The sequence below is a fragment of the Euprymna scolopes genome, chromosome 41 (genome assembly GCF_053919585.1).
Source record: "Euprymna scolopes isolate OS-2025 chromosome 41, ASM5391958v1, whole genome shotgun sequence".
NCBI classification, from domain to species: domain Eukaryota; kingdom Metazoa; phylum Mollusca; class Cephalopoda; order Sepiida; family Sepiolidae; genus Euprymna; species Euprymna scolopes.
Window position 1 is genome coordinate 65,154,126 of NC_136522.1, and position 16,427 is coordinate 65,170,552.

General features: G+C 33.5%; 1 protein-coding gene across 1 annotated transcript in view; it reads left to right on the top strand.

The window, feature by feature from the left end:
• LOC145266559 (thioredoxin domain-containing protein 15-like) overlaps positions 1 to 7,256 on the top strand; it is a 68,598-nt gene extending 61,342 nt beyond the window's left edge. Inside the window, exon 4 of the mRNA XM_080122372.1 lies at positions 6,716 to 7,256. Coding sequence (XP_079978498.1) covers positions 6,716 to 6,927 — 212 coding nt within the window. The 3' untranslated portion in view covers positions 6,928 to 7,256. The remainder of the gene's footprint in view (positions 1 to 6,715) is intronic.
• The last annotated feature ends 9,171 nt before the right edge of the window (positions 7,257 to 16,427 follow it).

The following is a 16,427-nucleotide window of genomic DNA, read 5'->3' on the forward strand; positions in this document are numbered from 1 at the left end:
AGGCCAGCAGAACAGTTTCACAGGTGGGCCAGCTCTAGGAAAGAAGCTTTGTTCATGGAATTTGTGTTTTGATTTAGGAACAGATAGAAAGTGGGGAAATTGTTGATAGTGGTTGTAGCTAGATGAGTACTTTATGTGACAGTTTAGCAGGGAGGGGGTATAGATTGACGCTTAGATAAGCAACTGCTATGAAAATAACAATAGAGCAGACATGCAACGTCTTTTCTATGGGAAATGGGATGGTCTCTACTTTTATATGGAATGAACTTTGTGTGTTCGTTTCCTATGGACTCTTAAACGACTGTCAATTTTTATGAAATTTTACACTAAGGTACTATACATGCCTGGCAGTGTTTTAGATAGGTTTTGCATTGAAATGTCTTTCATAAGTATTGATAATCAAAATAATTTGATGAAAGAACAGTCGATTTTGACCAAAAGTTAACACCTTACACAACCTAACAGCACAAGTGCATTTGACAAGTTTTATTGCCACACAAGATGAAAAGCCCAACATATAAAATCAACATTAGGTTCTTTGATATGACAGGGGTGCGGCCGAAATGAATGTTTCTGTTTAGAGCACAATTGAAGCATGATACTTGACTTTTGCATTTAAAACTTTAATTCAAATCATCATATATAAGAATAACTTTATAAAATCAACAGTAGGTTCTCTACAGTGCAATGTAGACTACAATGTATCATGAACTTAGTCATTGCGAGAGGCATGTGAAATTTCCTCCCGGGTGCATTGCAATGGGTTCCACAATTAGAACAGGCAATCAATCGATTTGATTAGAAAAAAAATGGGCGATTTTTACCGATTTTGATGACAATAAAAATATGGGAGCATGAAACATTCGTTGATCAATTCCTGACAGACCAACATACGGACAGAACTTCTGATATCGCCGTGTGAATGCATAAACATGAATGATGCAAATAGCATTACGCATAATGAAAGCATCCAAATTCCTGTCCCTTTCTCCATTTCTTTTTCCTTTTTTCCTTCCTTTTTTTCCCTTTCTTTTTTCTTTCCTTTTTTCTTTTTTCTTTCCTTTTTTCTTTTCTTTTTCCTTTTTTCCTTTTTTTCTTTCCTTTTTTCCTTTTTTCCTTTTTTTCCTTTCTCTTTTTTTCTTTCCTTTTTTCCTTTTTTCTTTCCTTTTTTCCTTTTTTCTTTTTTTTTCTTTCCTTTTTTCTTTCCTTTTTTCTTTCCTTTTTTCTTTCCTTTTTTTTCTTTTTTTCTTTCCTTTTTTTTCCTTTTTTCTTTCCTTTTTTCTTTTTTTTTCTTTTTTTTTCTTTCTTTCCTTTTTTCTTTTTTCTTTCCTTTTTTCTTTCCTCTTTCTTTCCTTTTTTCTTTCCTTTTCCTTTCTTTCCTTTTTTTATTTCCTTTTTTTCTTTCCTTTTCCTTTTCCTTTTTTTCTTTTCTTTTCCTTTTTTCTTTCCTTTTCCTTTTTCCTTTTCCTTTTTCCTTTTCCTTTTTCCTTTTCCTTTTTCCTTTTTCCTTTTCCTTTTTCCTTTTTCCTTTTTCCTTTTCCTTTTACTTTTTTTTATTTTCCTTTTTCCTTTTCCTTTTTCCTTTTCCTTTTTTCTTTCCTTTTTTTCTTTCCTTTTCCTTTCTTTCCTTTTTTCTTTCCTTTTCCTTTTTTCTTTCCTTTTCCTTTCTTTCCTTTTCCTTTCTTTCCTTTTTTCTTTCCTTTTTTCTTTTTTTTCCTTTTCCTTTCTTTCCTTTTTTCTTTCTTTCCTTTTTTCTTTCCTTTTTTCTTTTTTTTCCTTTTCTTTTTTTTCCTTTTCTTTTTTTTCCTTTTTTTTGTTTCTCCCGATCCAAATTCAAAGAATGAGACGCTGAATCCGGCGGGAACCAAAAACCAGTAAATAAATCTGCGCCCGAAGAATGCCGAGCGATGAGTCAGTGGGGGAGAATCATAAAAATTGGTGCCACCGACGTTTCGTAATCTGACTGTTCATCGTTCATTCGATGTGATGCCACCTTTCGACCTCTCACTTCATCCCGTTTGGCTTTCATTGCGCTTGATTGGCATCTGAAATTGATTGGCATTTGAAATGACTCAGCAAGTTTAACAGAATATGTTTTGTCAGGCCTCGAAATAACGCTGACAAATTAAGAAAAAACAAAAAACAAACTCAATTAACTAATTATCTATCTATCTATCTCTCTCTTTCTCTCTCTCTCTCTCTCTCTCTCTATATATATATATATATATATATATATATATAGTGAATAAATGACAAAAGTCTACATCCTAAAGTTCATGATGTTGACGATCTTATAATTTATTTCTTTAATTCAGTTGACATTACAATTCTTGACAGTATCTGTTTTGACGGATTGATTGTTGCTATTTTTTCTGATGAGTTAAGGGCAAAATAGATTCACTAATTGATATAATAATTTAGTGATTGATTTTGTGCTACGAAACAGATACTGTCAAGAATTGTAAATGTCAACTGAATTAAAGGAATAAATTATAAGATGGTCAGCATCATGAACTTTGGAATATAGTCTTTTGTCATTCATTCTCTATATTGTTTTGTAATTACATTGAGCTTCTTAAATAAGGATTGGTATATATTATAAGAAAATAGAATATATTTACACAGAAATGTGTGTGTATATGTGTGTGTGTGTGTTACTAGTAGGGTGACTCGATGTTGCCCAGGATTGAATGATGATGAATGAAGGTTTCACAATCTCATAGTTTTAATTGCTCTAATTGAGGATGCATGGCGATGCATCCGGAGGTAGCTGCACATGCCTCTCGCAGTGACTAAGTTCACAATTACATTGTAGTCTACATTGCAGCAATTTTAAATGGTACATCTTTTTTTTTTATCATAAATTGAAACAATTAGAAAAAAATAAAATAAAATAGTGAAGTGCATTACGGCTTGAGCAGGGGTTCATTCGATCTGTAATCAAATGCTCTACCACCAAGTTATATCTCTAGATTATAATTTTTTTTTTTTTTTTTTTTTTTTTTTTTAGGAAGAAATGATTTGAGATTTTATTATCTCCCTTGGTCGGTGTAATGTAAAATATTCCCCCGTAAAAATTATTCTTTATCTATAAAAAAAAAAAGAAGCTATTTTTAAGATCGGATTTTTTTTTTTTTTTTTGATACTTATCAGATGAATTTCTGTACGAAACCTATCTAAGAACACTGCCAGACATATACATTAGCTTTGTGTGAAAGTTGCAAATGATAGGCTCAGCCGTTTCAGAACATATGAGGAAGGAAGTCAGACACACACTCATTTATATGACTGGCCTTGCTGCTTGTACGATGATAATGGCTTGAATAAGTTTCAAATGAAAAAGTCAAGTATCATGGTTCAATCATGCTTTAAACAGAAACATTCATTTCGAATGTGCCCCTATCATATCAAAGAATCTATGGCTTGTGTAGTAATAAAACTTCTCAAATGCACTTGTGATGTTAGGCTGTATAAGTTGTTAACTTTGGTCAAAATCGGCTGTTCTTTCTTTCATCGGATTATTTCGATACTTATCAAAGACATTCTGATACAAAACCTTAACTATATAGTCAGACATATAAAGTTCCTTTGTGTGACACTTCATAAAAATCGGCCCAGCTGTTTTAGAGTCCATAGGGAACTGATTCACACACATACAAAGTTCCTTTTATATAATTATAAAGATGACTAATATTGCTAAAATTTCACAAAAATTAAAAATATTCTGAATTTTCACTAACAGCTTCCACTCTTTTTTACCGCCTTCATATAAAACTATATTATACTAAATATAGCCCACATTATGCCCCCCCCCTACACCTAGCAGCTATGTTCTAGATTTCATAACGATTGATAGATGTAATAACTTTATCTAACTCAGCGTTGCCCGGGGAGGGGGGGCAATTACATTAAAATCAACATATAACGTTACTAAACCTCATGTCTAGAATCCTTATTCTAGCAGGTGTGTTCCAGATTTCATAATGATCCATAGATATAATAGCTTTACCTAACCCAGCATTGCCGAGGTGGGGTGGGGGGAATAAATGACTTGTTTACGAAATGATAAGTAACTATTTTGAATCTACTAACCCAAGAACTCTCATCCATTTTTTTTTCAATGTGACCATACCATCAAAGTCTCCTGTTCTGCACACAGCTTCCAACTGTCCAGATTTAATCTTTCTCTGAGGTCATCAGATCTATTTCTGTCCTTAAGACTCGCATTACATATCTGTTGTATCATTATCATATTTCTTTCCATGCAACGCATATCATCAACCCTCACTAACCAGTTTTCACTTACATATATCCTCGTATTACGTACGCATGCCCGATAGATTTTTTCCTTTAGTCGACAGTGATAATACTGTCTTTGCTCTTTCGTAAATTATGTAATACTGGCTTGCGTGCCTGGCGTTGCACGGGTCAAAAAAAAAATAGGCCGGCAGGATCGAACCCGTACCATGAAGGAGGAAAAAAACGTGATGTCTTTACCATTGCGTCCATCACCAAACTGGAAGTGGCAAAGGTTTAAATTAAGGCTAGTCAATCGAATAGAGATGACTTTCGAAAATACCGGCGAAAAAAGCAACTTCTTGTAGAAAAGTGCCCAGTTGAGGGTGAAGGAATTAATGTTTTTGGCCAATTTTTCGATATTTGTCATCCGAAGGGTCGAGCTTCAAAACTATACCAATCTCGTGAAAATCCATCACCTCTGTCGAAAGTTTTAGGCAGACATACATACATACATACATACATACATACATACATGCATTTAAACAGACAGGTGAGATTTATATTGTGTAATATGAACGTATGATTTGTTGTAAATTATGGGATAAATGACAAATTGGGCATGGGAGGTGTGTGATACTATGAACTGCTCACCCACCTTCATCCAGAAATGTTTTCTTGCTTTCTAATAACCATCCATCTGTGAATGCCATTACTGTGTGACTGCTTCAGTCAAACTAGAACATGGCCGCCATCAAGTCAAATGTCAACAAATACTTAAGCCATCCTCAAAACCAATCAACTTTTTAACCATCAAACTAACAATCTTAACTTTTTTCACAAGTGCTTTGGTGACTATAAAAGTAAGAATGTGTGTGTGAGGACACTTCTTAACCTATATACTCAACGAATTTTTGATGTACAGACCTGAAATTTTGTATGTAGAGTATTCAGACATGTGGAAAACAATGCTGCGTGGCGGGGGGGAGGGGGATCATCGGGTTTTTATCTGTTTGCTAACTGTTTCACGGCTGCGCATGCGCGAATCGTTCACATGACAAGATTCCTTATGTTGAGAATAAATAGATTAGAAACATTTTTTAAAGATCGTGTCCAGCTGGTCTAATGGTGACCGTACTTGACTCACTGTCTTTAAGTTTTGGTTTCGATTTCAGCTCAAGTACTTTTTTTTTTTGTTTTCTTTCTTTTTGTTTTTTTTTTACTTACAAGAAGTGAACTGTTTAGAAAAACTATTTTTGCATGCACGTCTTCTCCCATGTTTTATTTATTTTTTTTTTTTACTTCATTTTTTTTTTTTTTGATGACAAATATAAAAAAATTGGCTAAAAACATTAATTACTTCACCCTCAACTGGGCAGTTTTCTACAAGGAGTTGCTTTTTTTTGCGTCGTCATTTCTGCAAATCATTGTATCGGTTAGAATGACTTTACTTAATTTCAACGTTCCGAACTTCCGGTCGCGTCATGGAGTAGCAGTAAGACATCAGGTTTTTTTTTTTTTTTTTCACTTTCTCTTCCGTCTTCATGTCACAGGTTCGAGCCTGTCTGCCTATTACCACTTTTTATTTTTATTTATTTTTTGCTTAATATTTCCAAACGCTCGGGCAACGCCAGGCACCTAGACTAGTTATTAATAAAAATGTTTCTGAATTTTTGAGATGAGGATTGGTTATTATTATTTGGATTCTTCAGACAGTGTTCTCATCTTGAGTGTTATTTTCGCAACGTTTTGGGCGATGTAACCTTCGACCTTCTTCGGGTGTACAAGAATTCTCAATGTTGTTGACCAAAAATTACAATTGCAAATTACTTAGAACCCCTCTATCCGGTCATGGCTGACAGAACAAGAATGTGAAGTAAATAAAGGGTTCCGTTCAAAATTTTGTCTAAATTCCCGAGTTCGACAAGTTAAATCTGAAGAAGGTTGGAGGTTACATCAACCGAAACGTTGTGAAAATGGCATTCAAAATGGAAACAGTAGTCTGGTGAATCTAAATACTATTAATGAAAATAGTTTGTTTTTTTTAATTTCAAGTGTGTACATAAATTAACAGTATCACGTCAGGGGAAGTAACTCTGTACATCTTGCTACAATTAAGGGTGGATGTCACACAATCATCTATTTGTATAAAGTACATGTTTTATGTAATAATGCAGTAATATTCAACTAATTGTGACATGGCAGTTACGTTGATAAATTGCTTATTATTGAAATTGATAAAACAAGGATTTTTTTTTTTTTTTTTTTTTTTTTTACAGCTGCCGGATTTCGCTAGAATAACAAAGAAAAACCAAAAAAGAATCTGGGTTAATTATAGATCTGAGATTAGGAATCCTGTCGTTCACGCGTGTTTCAAAAAAATAAAGTGTTCAGTCCCAGATTTGAATTTCGCAAAGTCAATTCCATAATCTGTAACAAATCTTTTTTTTTTTTTTCTTTTTTTTTTTTGTTGTTGTAGGTTTGGAAGCTGATGAATCCGTGGAGGTTTCTGAACAAGACATGATTGGTCCGATCTCAAGCAATCCGACGTCGGAAACAGACTATTTGCTTTGGCTAGCATGGACGTTTATCAATATTTGTAGCCTTTACATGTTTTATGCGTCGAGTGTCGGCCAACAATTGATCAACAAGATACACACATTATGGCAGGAGCACCAACACATTGAGTAAAATGATGAGGATGATAGCGGTGGGGCGGAGGAGTTTCGGTCGATGTCTAATCTGTTACTAAGGAAACAAAATATTAATCTTTTTCTTTCATTACTTTTTTTTTTATCGTCCCCCCCCCCTTCTATTTTCCTCTCTTTCTTTATTGTTTGTCACATTGCCGTTACTGCCCCCACCCCACTTTGTATTAAATGCCCGTTTTTTCCCCTTTTCTTTCCATTTTTTCCTTTTTCCCCCCCTTACGTTTTCTTGTGTTTTTTTTAATCGTTTTATTTTTTAACATTTTTTCATCAATTTTGTTTTGTTTGTTTTTTTTTTCTATTTTTTAAATTTAAAAAAAAAATTTTTTTTTCCAATTTTTGTATTTTTTTTTTCATTTTTTTGTATTTTTTCATTTTTTTGTATTTTTTTCATTTTGTATTTTTTCATTTTTTTGTATTTTTTTTCATTTTTTTGTATTTTTTTCATTTTGTATTTTTTTTTTTTTTTTCATTTTTTTTCATTTTTTTTTCATTTTTTTTTCATTTTTTTTTCATTTTTTTTTCATTTTTTTTGTTTTAGAAAATTCTTTTTTCTCATCTTTTTTTTTTTTGCGGGCGGAGGGTATTTATTTATTTTCTACACCAAAAGATCCGATTGCCATTCCGGAACAAAGCAACAAAAACAAACTTTTCACTAATAACCCATCTTCATCCGTTGAATTTTTAATTTCTCTTTAATGGAAGCTAATTTGCCGACAACAATTCTCAAATGGGACCGAAACGAGCAAAAACGGCCGTCTGTTCACGCTCTTGTGGTTCACATTTTTTTCTTTTCAACCATTATAAAAGGTATTAATCCATCTCCCATCCCCTCTCCAAAGAGCAAAATAGTAGGGTGAACTGGATTCTAGAGTCAAAGTAGAGGATAATAATGGTGATGATAACTTGGGTATAAATTAACATTTTTTTTTTATTATTACTTTCTATCTGTACCGGGATCTTTATTCTCGCCGCCAAAATCAAGAGATTCGACCATTTCTGTAATGATCTAGTCCCTGTTGATTTTGCGGTGGGAGTTAAATTCTGTGCAGTTCTAGGAGGTCCACCTTTCCAGGCCTCTCCTTCTCTCTTTGAGAAGGGGTTAGTTTACTGCTAATCGCCTGAGGCACTTTCACCGGGGAATGCCGTCGAGGCTGCTTACACACTACATTTTGTAGGTCAGAGTGCCCCTCCTTCTCAATCCCACTTTTTTTACCCTAGTCTTGCTGCGAGAGAGAACCAAAGAGCCTTACTATCTCTTCCCTGAATCCCAACTTTTGACGGACCTTATTTCTTAAAATTTCTCCAAGAATAAAATTAAACTTTGGTGCTAATTTGTTTATTTTATCCAACATGCGGAGAGCAGAAAGTAGACTTTAGGTTTTCCTTTCAGTAACACTTACATTGGCTAGTTTTTGATCTTGAAGTGGTATTTTTTTTTTTTTTTTTTTTTTTGATAACTCCTTACATTAAGTGGCTTCATGCCTTGTCTGGATGCGTCAATGTTGCATCTCTGTGCTTGTTTTACAAGTACTTCTACAGACCATGTTTCGACAAAATTACTGCACCTGTACATACCCTAACGAAAATAGCCCCCCCCCACACACACACAGTTGTAGATGTCCCTAGATTTTTCAGTCTCACAGCCCACCCCCCGAACTGTTTACCTTTGGAATTCCCTTCATACTCTCTGTTCTCTTAGAAACATTCAGTAATATAGAAGAAATGTGGACATCTTGCTACCCAGCTCCTCTCCTATAAATCTGGCCCCTATCACAGTGTCAGTATGCCCCTTTTGGGGGTGAATAAAAAGTAAAAAAAAATTTTTTAAATAAAATATATTTGATAGATGAAAGCTGGTGGTGATACATCAGCGTTTCCAGGAATTGCAAGTAATGGATGGCAAAGAAAGTATAGACAACATCGACCATTCCTTCGGAACCAGAGTTAATTGCAACATTTGTGAAAACCTTTCATGCTAAACCTTAGGTCATTTCAAACCGTTCCCATAACTTTTTTGTTATTTTTTTCATTTTCTTATTAAAATTTTTTTTTTTTTCATTTTCATTTTTTTCCATTTATTTTTATTTATTCCCCTTCAAAAATTGTTTGAAATCTCAGCATACAATGTTCACTGTTCACAAACTCCTTAGGTCATTTCAAACCGTTCCCATAACTTTTTTGTTATTTTTTTCATTTTCTTATTAAAATTTTTTTTTTTTTCATTTTCATTTTTTTCCATTTATTTTTATTTATTCCCCTTCAAAAATTGTTTGAAATCTCAGCATACAATGTTCACTGTTCACAAACTCCTAAGGTCATTTCAAACCGTTCCCATAACTTTTTTGTTATTTTTTTCATTTTCTTATTAAAATTTTTTTTTTTTTCATTTTCATTTTTTTCCATTTATTTTTATTTATTCCCCTTCAAAAATTGTTTGAAATCTCAGCATACAATGTTCACTGTTCACAAACTCCTTAGGTCATTTCAAACCGTTCCCATAACTTTTTTGTTATTTTTTTCATTTTCTTATTAAAATTTTTTTTTTTTTCATTTTCATTTTTTTCCATTTATTTTTATTTATTCCCCTTCAAAAATTGTTTGAAATCTCAGCATACAATGTTCACTGTTCACAAACTCCTTAGGTCATTTCAAACCGTTCCCATAACTTTTTTGTTATTTTTTTCATTTTCTTATTAAAATTTTTTTTTTTTTCATTTTCATTTTTTTCCATTTATTTTTATTTATTCCCCTTCAAAAATTGTTTGAAATCTCAGCATACAATGTTCACTGTTCACAAACTCCTTAGGTCATTTCAAACCGTTCCCATAACTTTTTTGTTATTTTTTTCATTTTCTTATTAAAATTTTTTTTTTTTTCATTTTCATTTTTTTCCATTTATTTTTATTTATTCCCCTTCAAAAATTGTTTGAAATCTCAGCATACAATGTTCACTGTTCACAAACTCCTTAGGTCATTTCAAACCGTTCCCATAACTTTTTTGTTATTTTTTTCATTTTCTTATTAAAATTTTTTTTTTTTTCATTTTCATTTTTTTCCATTTATTTTTATTTATTCCCCTTCAAAAATTGTTTGAAATCTCAGCATACAATGTTCACTGTTCACAAACTCCTTGTCACAGTATGCTAACAGAATAAGGGAGCTTATTCTCTATCAGTGCCTAAAACTAAGTGAAAATTCTTTCTTAGAACTGTCTGTGTGTACAACAATACCTAGGGCTGCTTCCCAACTGACTATAACATTTTCAAAACTAATGGAAATAAATTGTTGTCAAGCCGTCCTCTTGAATAATCAAGCCCAACTCAAGTTTCACCATAACTCTTCATCACGGTGTTCTTTCACAATCTACCCAACACTCATTAACGCTTATCCTCGGGCCTTGATAAGTGATGACCCCCCCCCCTCTCCTCACTAAAAAACACGAAAATTTTGTTTTTGTTGTTTTCTTCCAAAAGATCTCACTACCTTTGAAATCGGATGTTTTATTACCCCTCCCTCTCAGGTACGCCCACAATTCTGCAGTGAAACTTGCAAGAAATCTGACTGGTTTATTAAAATTAAAATAAATTTAAAAAAAAAAAAAAAAATCTATTATGTAACGTTTACAAAATTTCATTTTTTTTTTTTTTTTTTTTTTTTTTAATATTTGAAACTTGAACAATTTGCTCCTGCTCCCCCCTCCCCCAACCGACTCCTTTAACACAACTCCTCCTCCCCCTCCTCTTTTTAATCTGCTGTACATATTATATAATTTGCACAAATGGTAACAATGAAAATAATAATTAAAACACTTTTTGTACAATCAATTTTTGACTTTGACTTTTTTTTTTAACTAGCAATTCAGCCTGACTTTATTTGGGCCCTATGTACTGTTCATAACTTGCCTACGTGTGAATACACTTTATGTAAGATTTCAACTATTGAAACCCAAAATTGTCTGAGTAATTTCGTAGAGACTGCGGAGGTAAATTTTTTTTTATAAATTGGATGCCAATTTGACCCCTCAACATTAATTATTTTAGTCTCCAATCAGAATATAAAGTTTTACCCATGTTCAAGTTACCTACATCTAAAATTTCAAGTCGTTAGACCCAAAATTGGCCAAGAACTTTCGTAGAATCGGCAAAGGTCAACTGTTTCAACTTTGACATTTTGGCAGCCAAATTAAAATGCTTGCTGCCTATCTGAATACGTGTTATGTGTAAATTTTTAATGATTAGACCCAAAATTCAGTGATTAGTTTGCTAGACACCACAAAGGTTAAATCTTTTGAACTTTAACCTCTCGGAAGCTTAAATTTTCGACCCAAACACATTAAAAAGCTTGCCCTATCTCTGAATATCCTTCATGTAAAATTTCAAATGTTTAGACCAAAAATTGTCTGAGTAATTTGGTAGAGACAGCAGAGGTCAAATTCTTTTTAACTTTGACCCCTTAATATTAATTGTTTTAGGCTCAAATCAAGTTATTAAGTTAGATCCATGCCCAAGGAACCTATATCTAAAATTTCAATTGTTTATACCCAAAATTGACGGAGGAGTTTGGTAGAGTTTTCAAAGGTCAAATCGTTGAACTTTGACCCCTTAACAGCCAAATTTCTGTCCGAAAATGGATTAGAAAGATATTCCCAAATCTCAGTGCCCTGTATATCAAATTTCGAGTCTATAGACTGAAAATTGAGAGTTATTGCATAGGGAAAAATGTAGACACACAGACACTTTCACTTTTATAGATATATAGATTTTCGTTGTTTTTAAAAATCACTCTTAATTTTTTAGTCATAAATAAAATTTTTGTTTAAAGTATAGATATGAGGTGCCTTCAATAAGTTTCCAGACTTTTTTTGTACAAGCATTTAAAATTGTCATAGACTCTTGAAAATTCAGTATGTTATTGCTATGCATCTTATAAGATGATTGACCAATTTTTATGATCTCAGGTCCAAATGAACAGCTACAGCCGGAATTAAAATACACCCTACTAAAGCCTGATTTTCACAGCTAGTGAATTTCAAAAATGCAATCTGGATGTGAGGACACTTTAGAAGAACGATATGCAATAAAATTCAGGTTTAAACTTAGAAAAAATTCCACAGAAACGTATGGAATGCTTCAGATTGGTTTCAGAACCTCTTGCATGAATCGAGTATCAGTTTTTCAGTGGCATAAGAGATTCAAGAAAGGCAGGAAGTCTGTGAGGGATGAGAGGAGTAAGGAAGTGAGAACACTAGAGTTGATTGGCCAAATAAAGAATTTCATGGATAAGGACTGTTGCGTGTCTATAGAGACAATAAGTGACAATTTGCTCTCAGTGTGGGAACTGTACACACAATTATGCATGAGGAACTGAAGATGTGGAAGATTTGCGCAAAGTTTCTCCCAAGTGTGCTCAGAGAAGATCAGACTATTTGACCAAGATAGGCATCAAGACAGTTCCTCACCCTCCCTATAGTCCAGGCCTTGCTCCCTGTGACTTTTGGTTATTCCCTAAGCTCAAGGAAAATCTTGGAGGTTGTCGTTATGAGACAATTGACGAGATGAAAGAGGCTGCGACGAGGGTTATTGACACGCTCACACAAGAGGATTTTCATGAGGCCTTCCAGAAGTTGTAGCAGAACCCATGGACATTCCGCGGTAGTTGTAAAATTTTTTAAAACGCATTATAAATAAAATGAATATAAAATAAAACAAATGACGAATTTAAAACAATTTTTTAACCTTTTAAAAGCTAAAAAGAATTAATTTAAAAAATTTAGATTTTTTTTTAATGAAAATTCCACACATAAGTTTTTTTTTTTTTTTGTTTTTTCTGAATAATTTTTTTATATATATTCTAAAGGAACAGATGTCGATTAACTTGCATATTGTTATTTTTTTTAAAAAGAAACTATAATGAAAAAAAAAACTTATAGTGTCTTCTCAACATTATCCTTTTTTAAATTATAAAATAAAATAGCCAGTTGAATGTATCCCGACAAAAAGACACCAACAGATCCTATATATATATATATATATATATATATATATATAAATATATATATATATATATTTATGTTTCGGAAGTAGAGTGAAAAGCATATCTTATTTTTCTTTTATTAATATTATTGGAATCTTTTCCTTTTTTCCTTGTACACATTTTTGTAAATTATTCCATGGATTTCTGCCTTTGGATTATTATGGACCATCTTCTTCCAATTACGGGATTTCCTTGGATTTTCCTTGTACAAATAGAAATTTTTTTAACTTTCTTGAAGTTTTACATTTGAATTTTACCGTCACTGGATTTTTTATCTTCCACCAGACTATCCATTCATGTGTAATCACCTTTTTCTTCACCATATTCTCTCTGCTTCACTTTTTTTGTTTGCAAGTAAGATCTTTGACTTACTTGTTGTTTCATCCGATCCCGCATTTTGCTAATTCCTACCCTCTGATGAGAAGGAAAGTATTTCTTCAAAACTCCGGATTAAGGACTATCCATTTATCTAGTGTTTCCTTTTCAGATTAAGTATGTTTTTAACTCGTTTCAAAGTGTTTTTTAACATATTTTATTAACTGTTTGCTCATATATATATATATATATATATATAGCAATTTAACAGACAAGACTGATTATACGAAAAGTAGAATTAACTTTAAAAAAGAATAAACAGAAATGCTAGATGCTATATTATAACGTGTTTAAATGAAAACATGCTGCCTAAATCCACATACACTCTCTCTTTCTTTATCTATCCCTCTCCATCTCTATTTGTGAAAACATACACTTTGCAGATATTTTCTATTTTGAAACCATAAACAGACAGCTATGTTTTTTTTTTGTTTTTTTAAGAGGAAATGGTTTTAATGATTTTTAACTGATAAAGAGCGGCTATAAAGGGAGGTAATTCATTTCTCATTAATTAATGTTTGTGGCACAATCATGTTGATTCGCCAGATCACCGAAGTTAAGCAACATTGAGCCTGGCCAGTACCAGATGGGTGACCATTTGTGAAGGCAAGGTGCTGTATATACCGCGAGGTAAAATACCAGGTTAGGAAACTGGCGCGGTTTATCCTTCTCTCGAGGATAGATGGGCCTCTCTAGCTGATCTAGTGATGGCGTCACGATAAAAAATACTCTTGATAGCCCTAGCGAAGCATCAAGTAGTCATCTACTGACAAGATTTGAATTAAACTACAAACTTGTGTAGTGAGTTCAATCTACGGTCGCGCTGGATGGATGGAGTCCACTTCAGTGGTCTTACCTTTGCGTACTAAATTTTTGGACATGGCAATTTTATAGATACCAAGCACATTTCTTTTTCCTGATAAAACTGTCAAATTTTACACCATAGTTGATTGGTCGAATAAAGAATTTCATGGATAAGGACCATCGTGTGTCTATAGAGACAATAAGTGCACAGTTTGACGTCAGTGTGGGAACTGTACACACAATAATTCCTGAGAAATTGAAGATGTGGAAGATTTGCGAAAAGTTTGTCCGAAGTGTGCTCGGAGAAGATCAGACTATTTGACCAAGATGGGCATCAAGACAGTTTCTTACTCTCCTTATAGTCCAGCCCTTGCTCCCTGTGACTTTTGGTTATTCCTTATGTTATGTTTGCAATGATGATGTTTTTTTTTTCTTTTTGTGACACTGGACGTATGGACGAGTAAATTAGTATTTAGATGAAGATGTAAAGATGGATTCAAGTTAAGATTAAGGTATATAAAGAGTTAAGAAAAATGCAGAAAAAATATAGGTAGTGATGTTGGAGTCAAAATAACCACTTTCAAACTCTGCATCTGGAACAGAATTATTTCTGTTATTTTGGGTGACAGATTTAATTTCAGACATTAAAAAAAAATAAAATAAATAAAATAAAAAAAACGAACAGATATACATAGTCTTGTAGGCCTGGTTACTTTTTTTTTTTTTTTTTTTCCAGAACATTTTCTTAAAGAAAAGAAAAAGATAACTTTAAAGCCTCAAAATAAACGAAAATTAAAATGTTGAGAAATTAAGACAGGAATTAAAGTCAAATACACAACAAAATTAAGATGCTTAGAAAATAAGATTTCAGAAAAAAAGTAAAAGAAGAAAAGAATCTTATCTTTCGGCAAAATTCAATTTTCATGTGCCTTCCATTTGTGGACTGCGAGATGAGTGGCTTTTACTTCTACAAAGTCACTATTCACCCATCTGTGGAGTGTTGTTGACACACTATTCTCTTGCTCCTAGACAGTTTTTTTAAAAAAACACAAAAACAAAAGGGTCACTGATGAACTTAAAGCACTCAATGTAGATACCCCTGACAAACCTGACAAGCAGCTCACCTCTACACAGATCCCTAGAAGCCATAAAGCCTTCTACTCAAATAGCTTCTTCTCTCAAACTGCTAGACTTTGGAATTCCCTCCCAGGTACCTGCTTCCCTTACTGTACTGATATGCAGAAGTTCAAGTGAAAAGCGAATAGATATCTTGCTGCCTAACTCCCTACATCGCATCTCTGTAAATTTAGTCCTAAATAGTAACCCTCTCATGACAAAGTGGAACTGGGCCTTGTTTGGGGTAAAATAACAGTTAAAAAAAACTCTGCAGACCGAATAAAAGGTTTTATTCAAAATTCTGCACAAATTCCATCAGAGCATAATTGTGGCAGTCCTTAAGCATAAATTTGGGTTCCCCAATGAAGTTCTATCTAACAGGTCACTACATGACACAGCTGGGTTTAGATTCTTCGGGCTACTGCTTTTTTTTTTTTATTACATTTTCACCCCAAACAAGGCACATTGCCACTTTAGTGTAGGGGGCTACTATCAGGGGCAGCAACTGCTGGAGCACTATGTTGGGATTTGGGCAGCAAGATGTCGGTTCACGTTACACTTGAACTTCTGCATGTCAGTACAGTTAGGGAAGCAGGGACCTGGAATGGAATTCCCGAGTCTAGCGGTTCTGGGGAAGAAACTATTGGAGTAGAAAGATCTTTTCCATCTAGGGATCTCTAGTGTCATTTTGACAAGCTTTCGGCCGATGTAACTTCCAACCTTCTTTTGGTGTATCTTGTCGAACTCTTGAATGTTTCTGTCGAACTCAGAAATTTGGATGGAATTTCGAGTAGAACCCTTTATTTAATCAATGAGGATAAGATGCTCTCGTTCCATCAGCTACGACTGGGTGGAAATCTTAAGTAATTCGCAAGTGTCTTCTTAGTATCGCCCACACTGAAGATTGAACCTTCAACCTTCAGAAGAGAGTTATTTTACAACTGACTTTTACCAGTTACTTTATCCACTACGCCATGGCTTCTTGCGTGGAATTAATAAAGTTTTTTTTTTGTTTGTTTGTTTTTTTTTACTAAAGAATCACCACTTATCAAGGCCCAGAGGCCACTCGAGGATAAGGCTTAAAGAGTGTACGGGCCCTCTGTACTGTTCATAACTTTATGTGCATATTGAAAAGTTTGACTCATGTCCAGG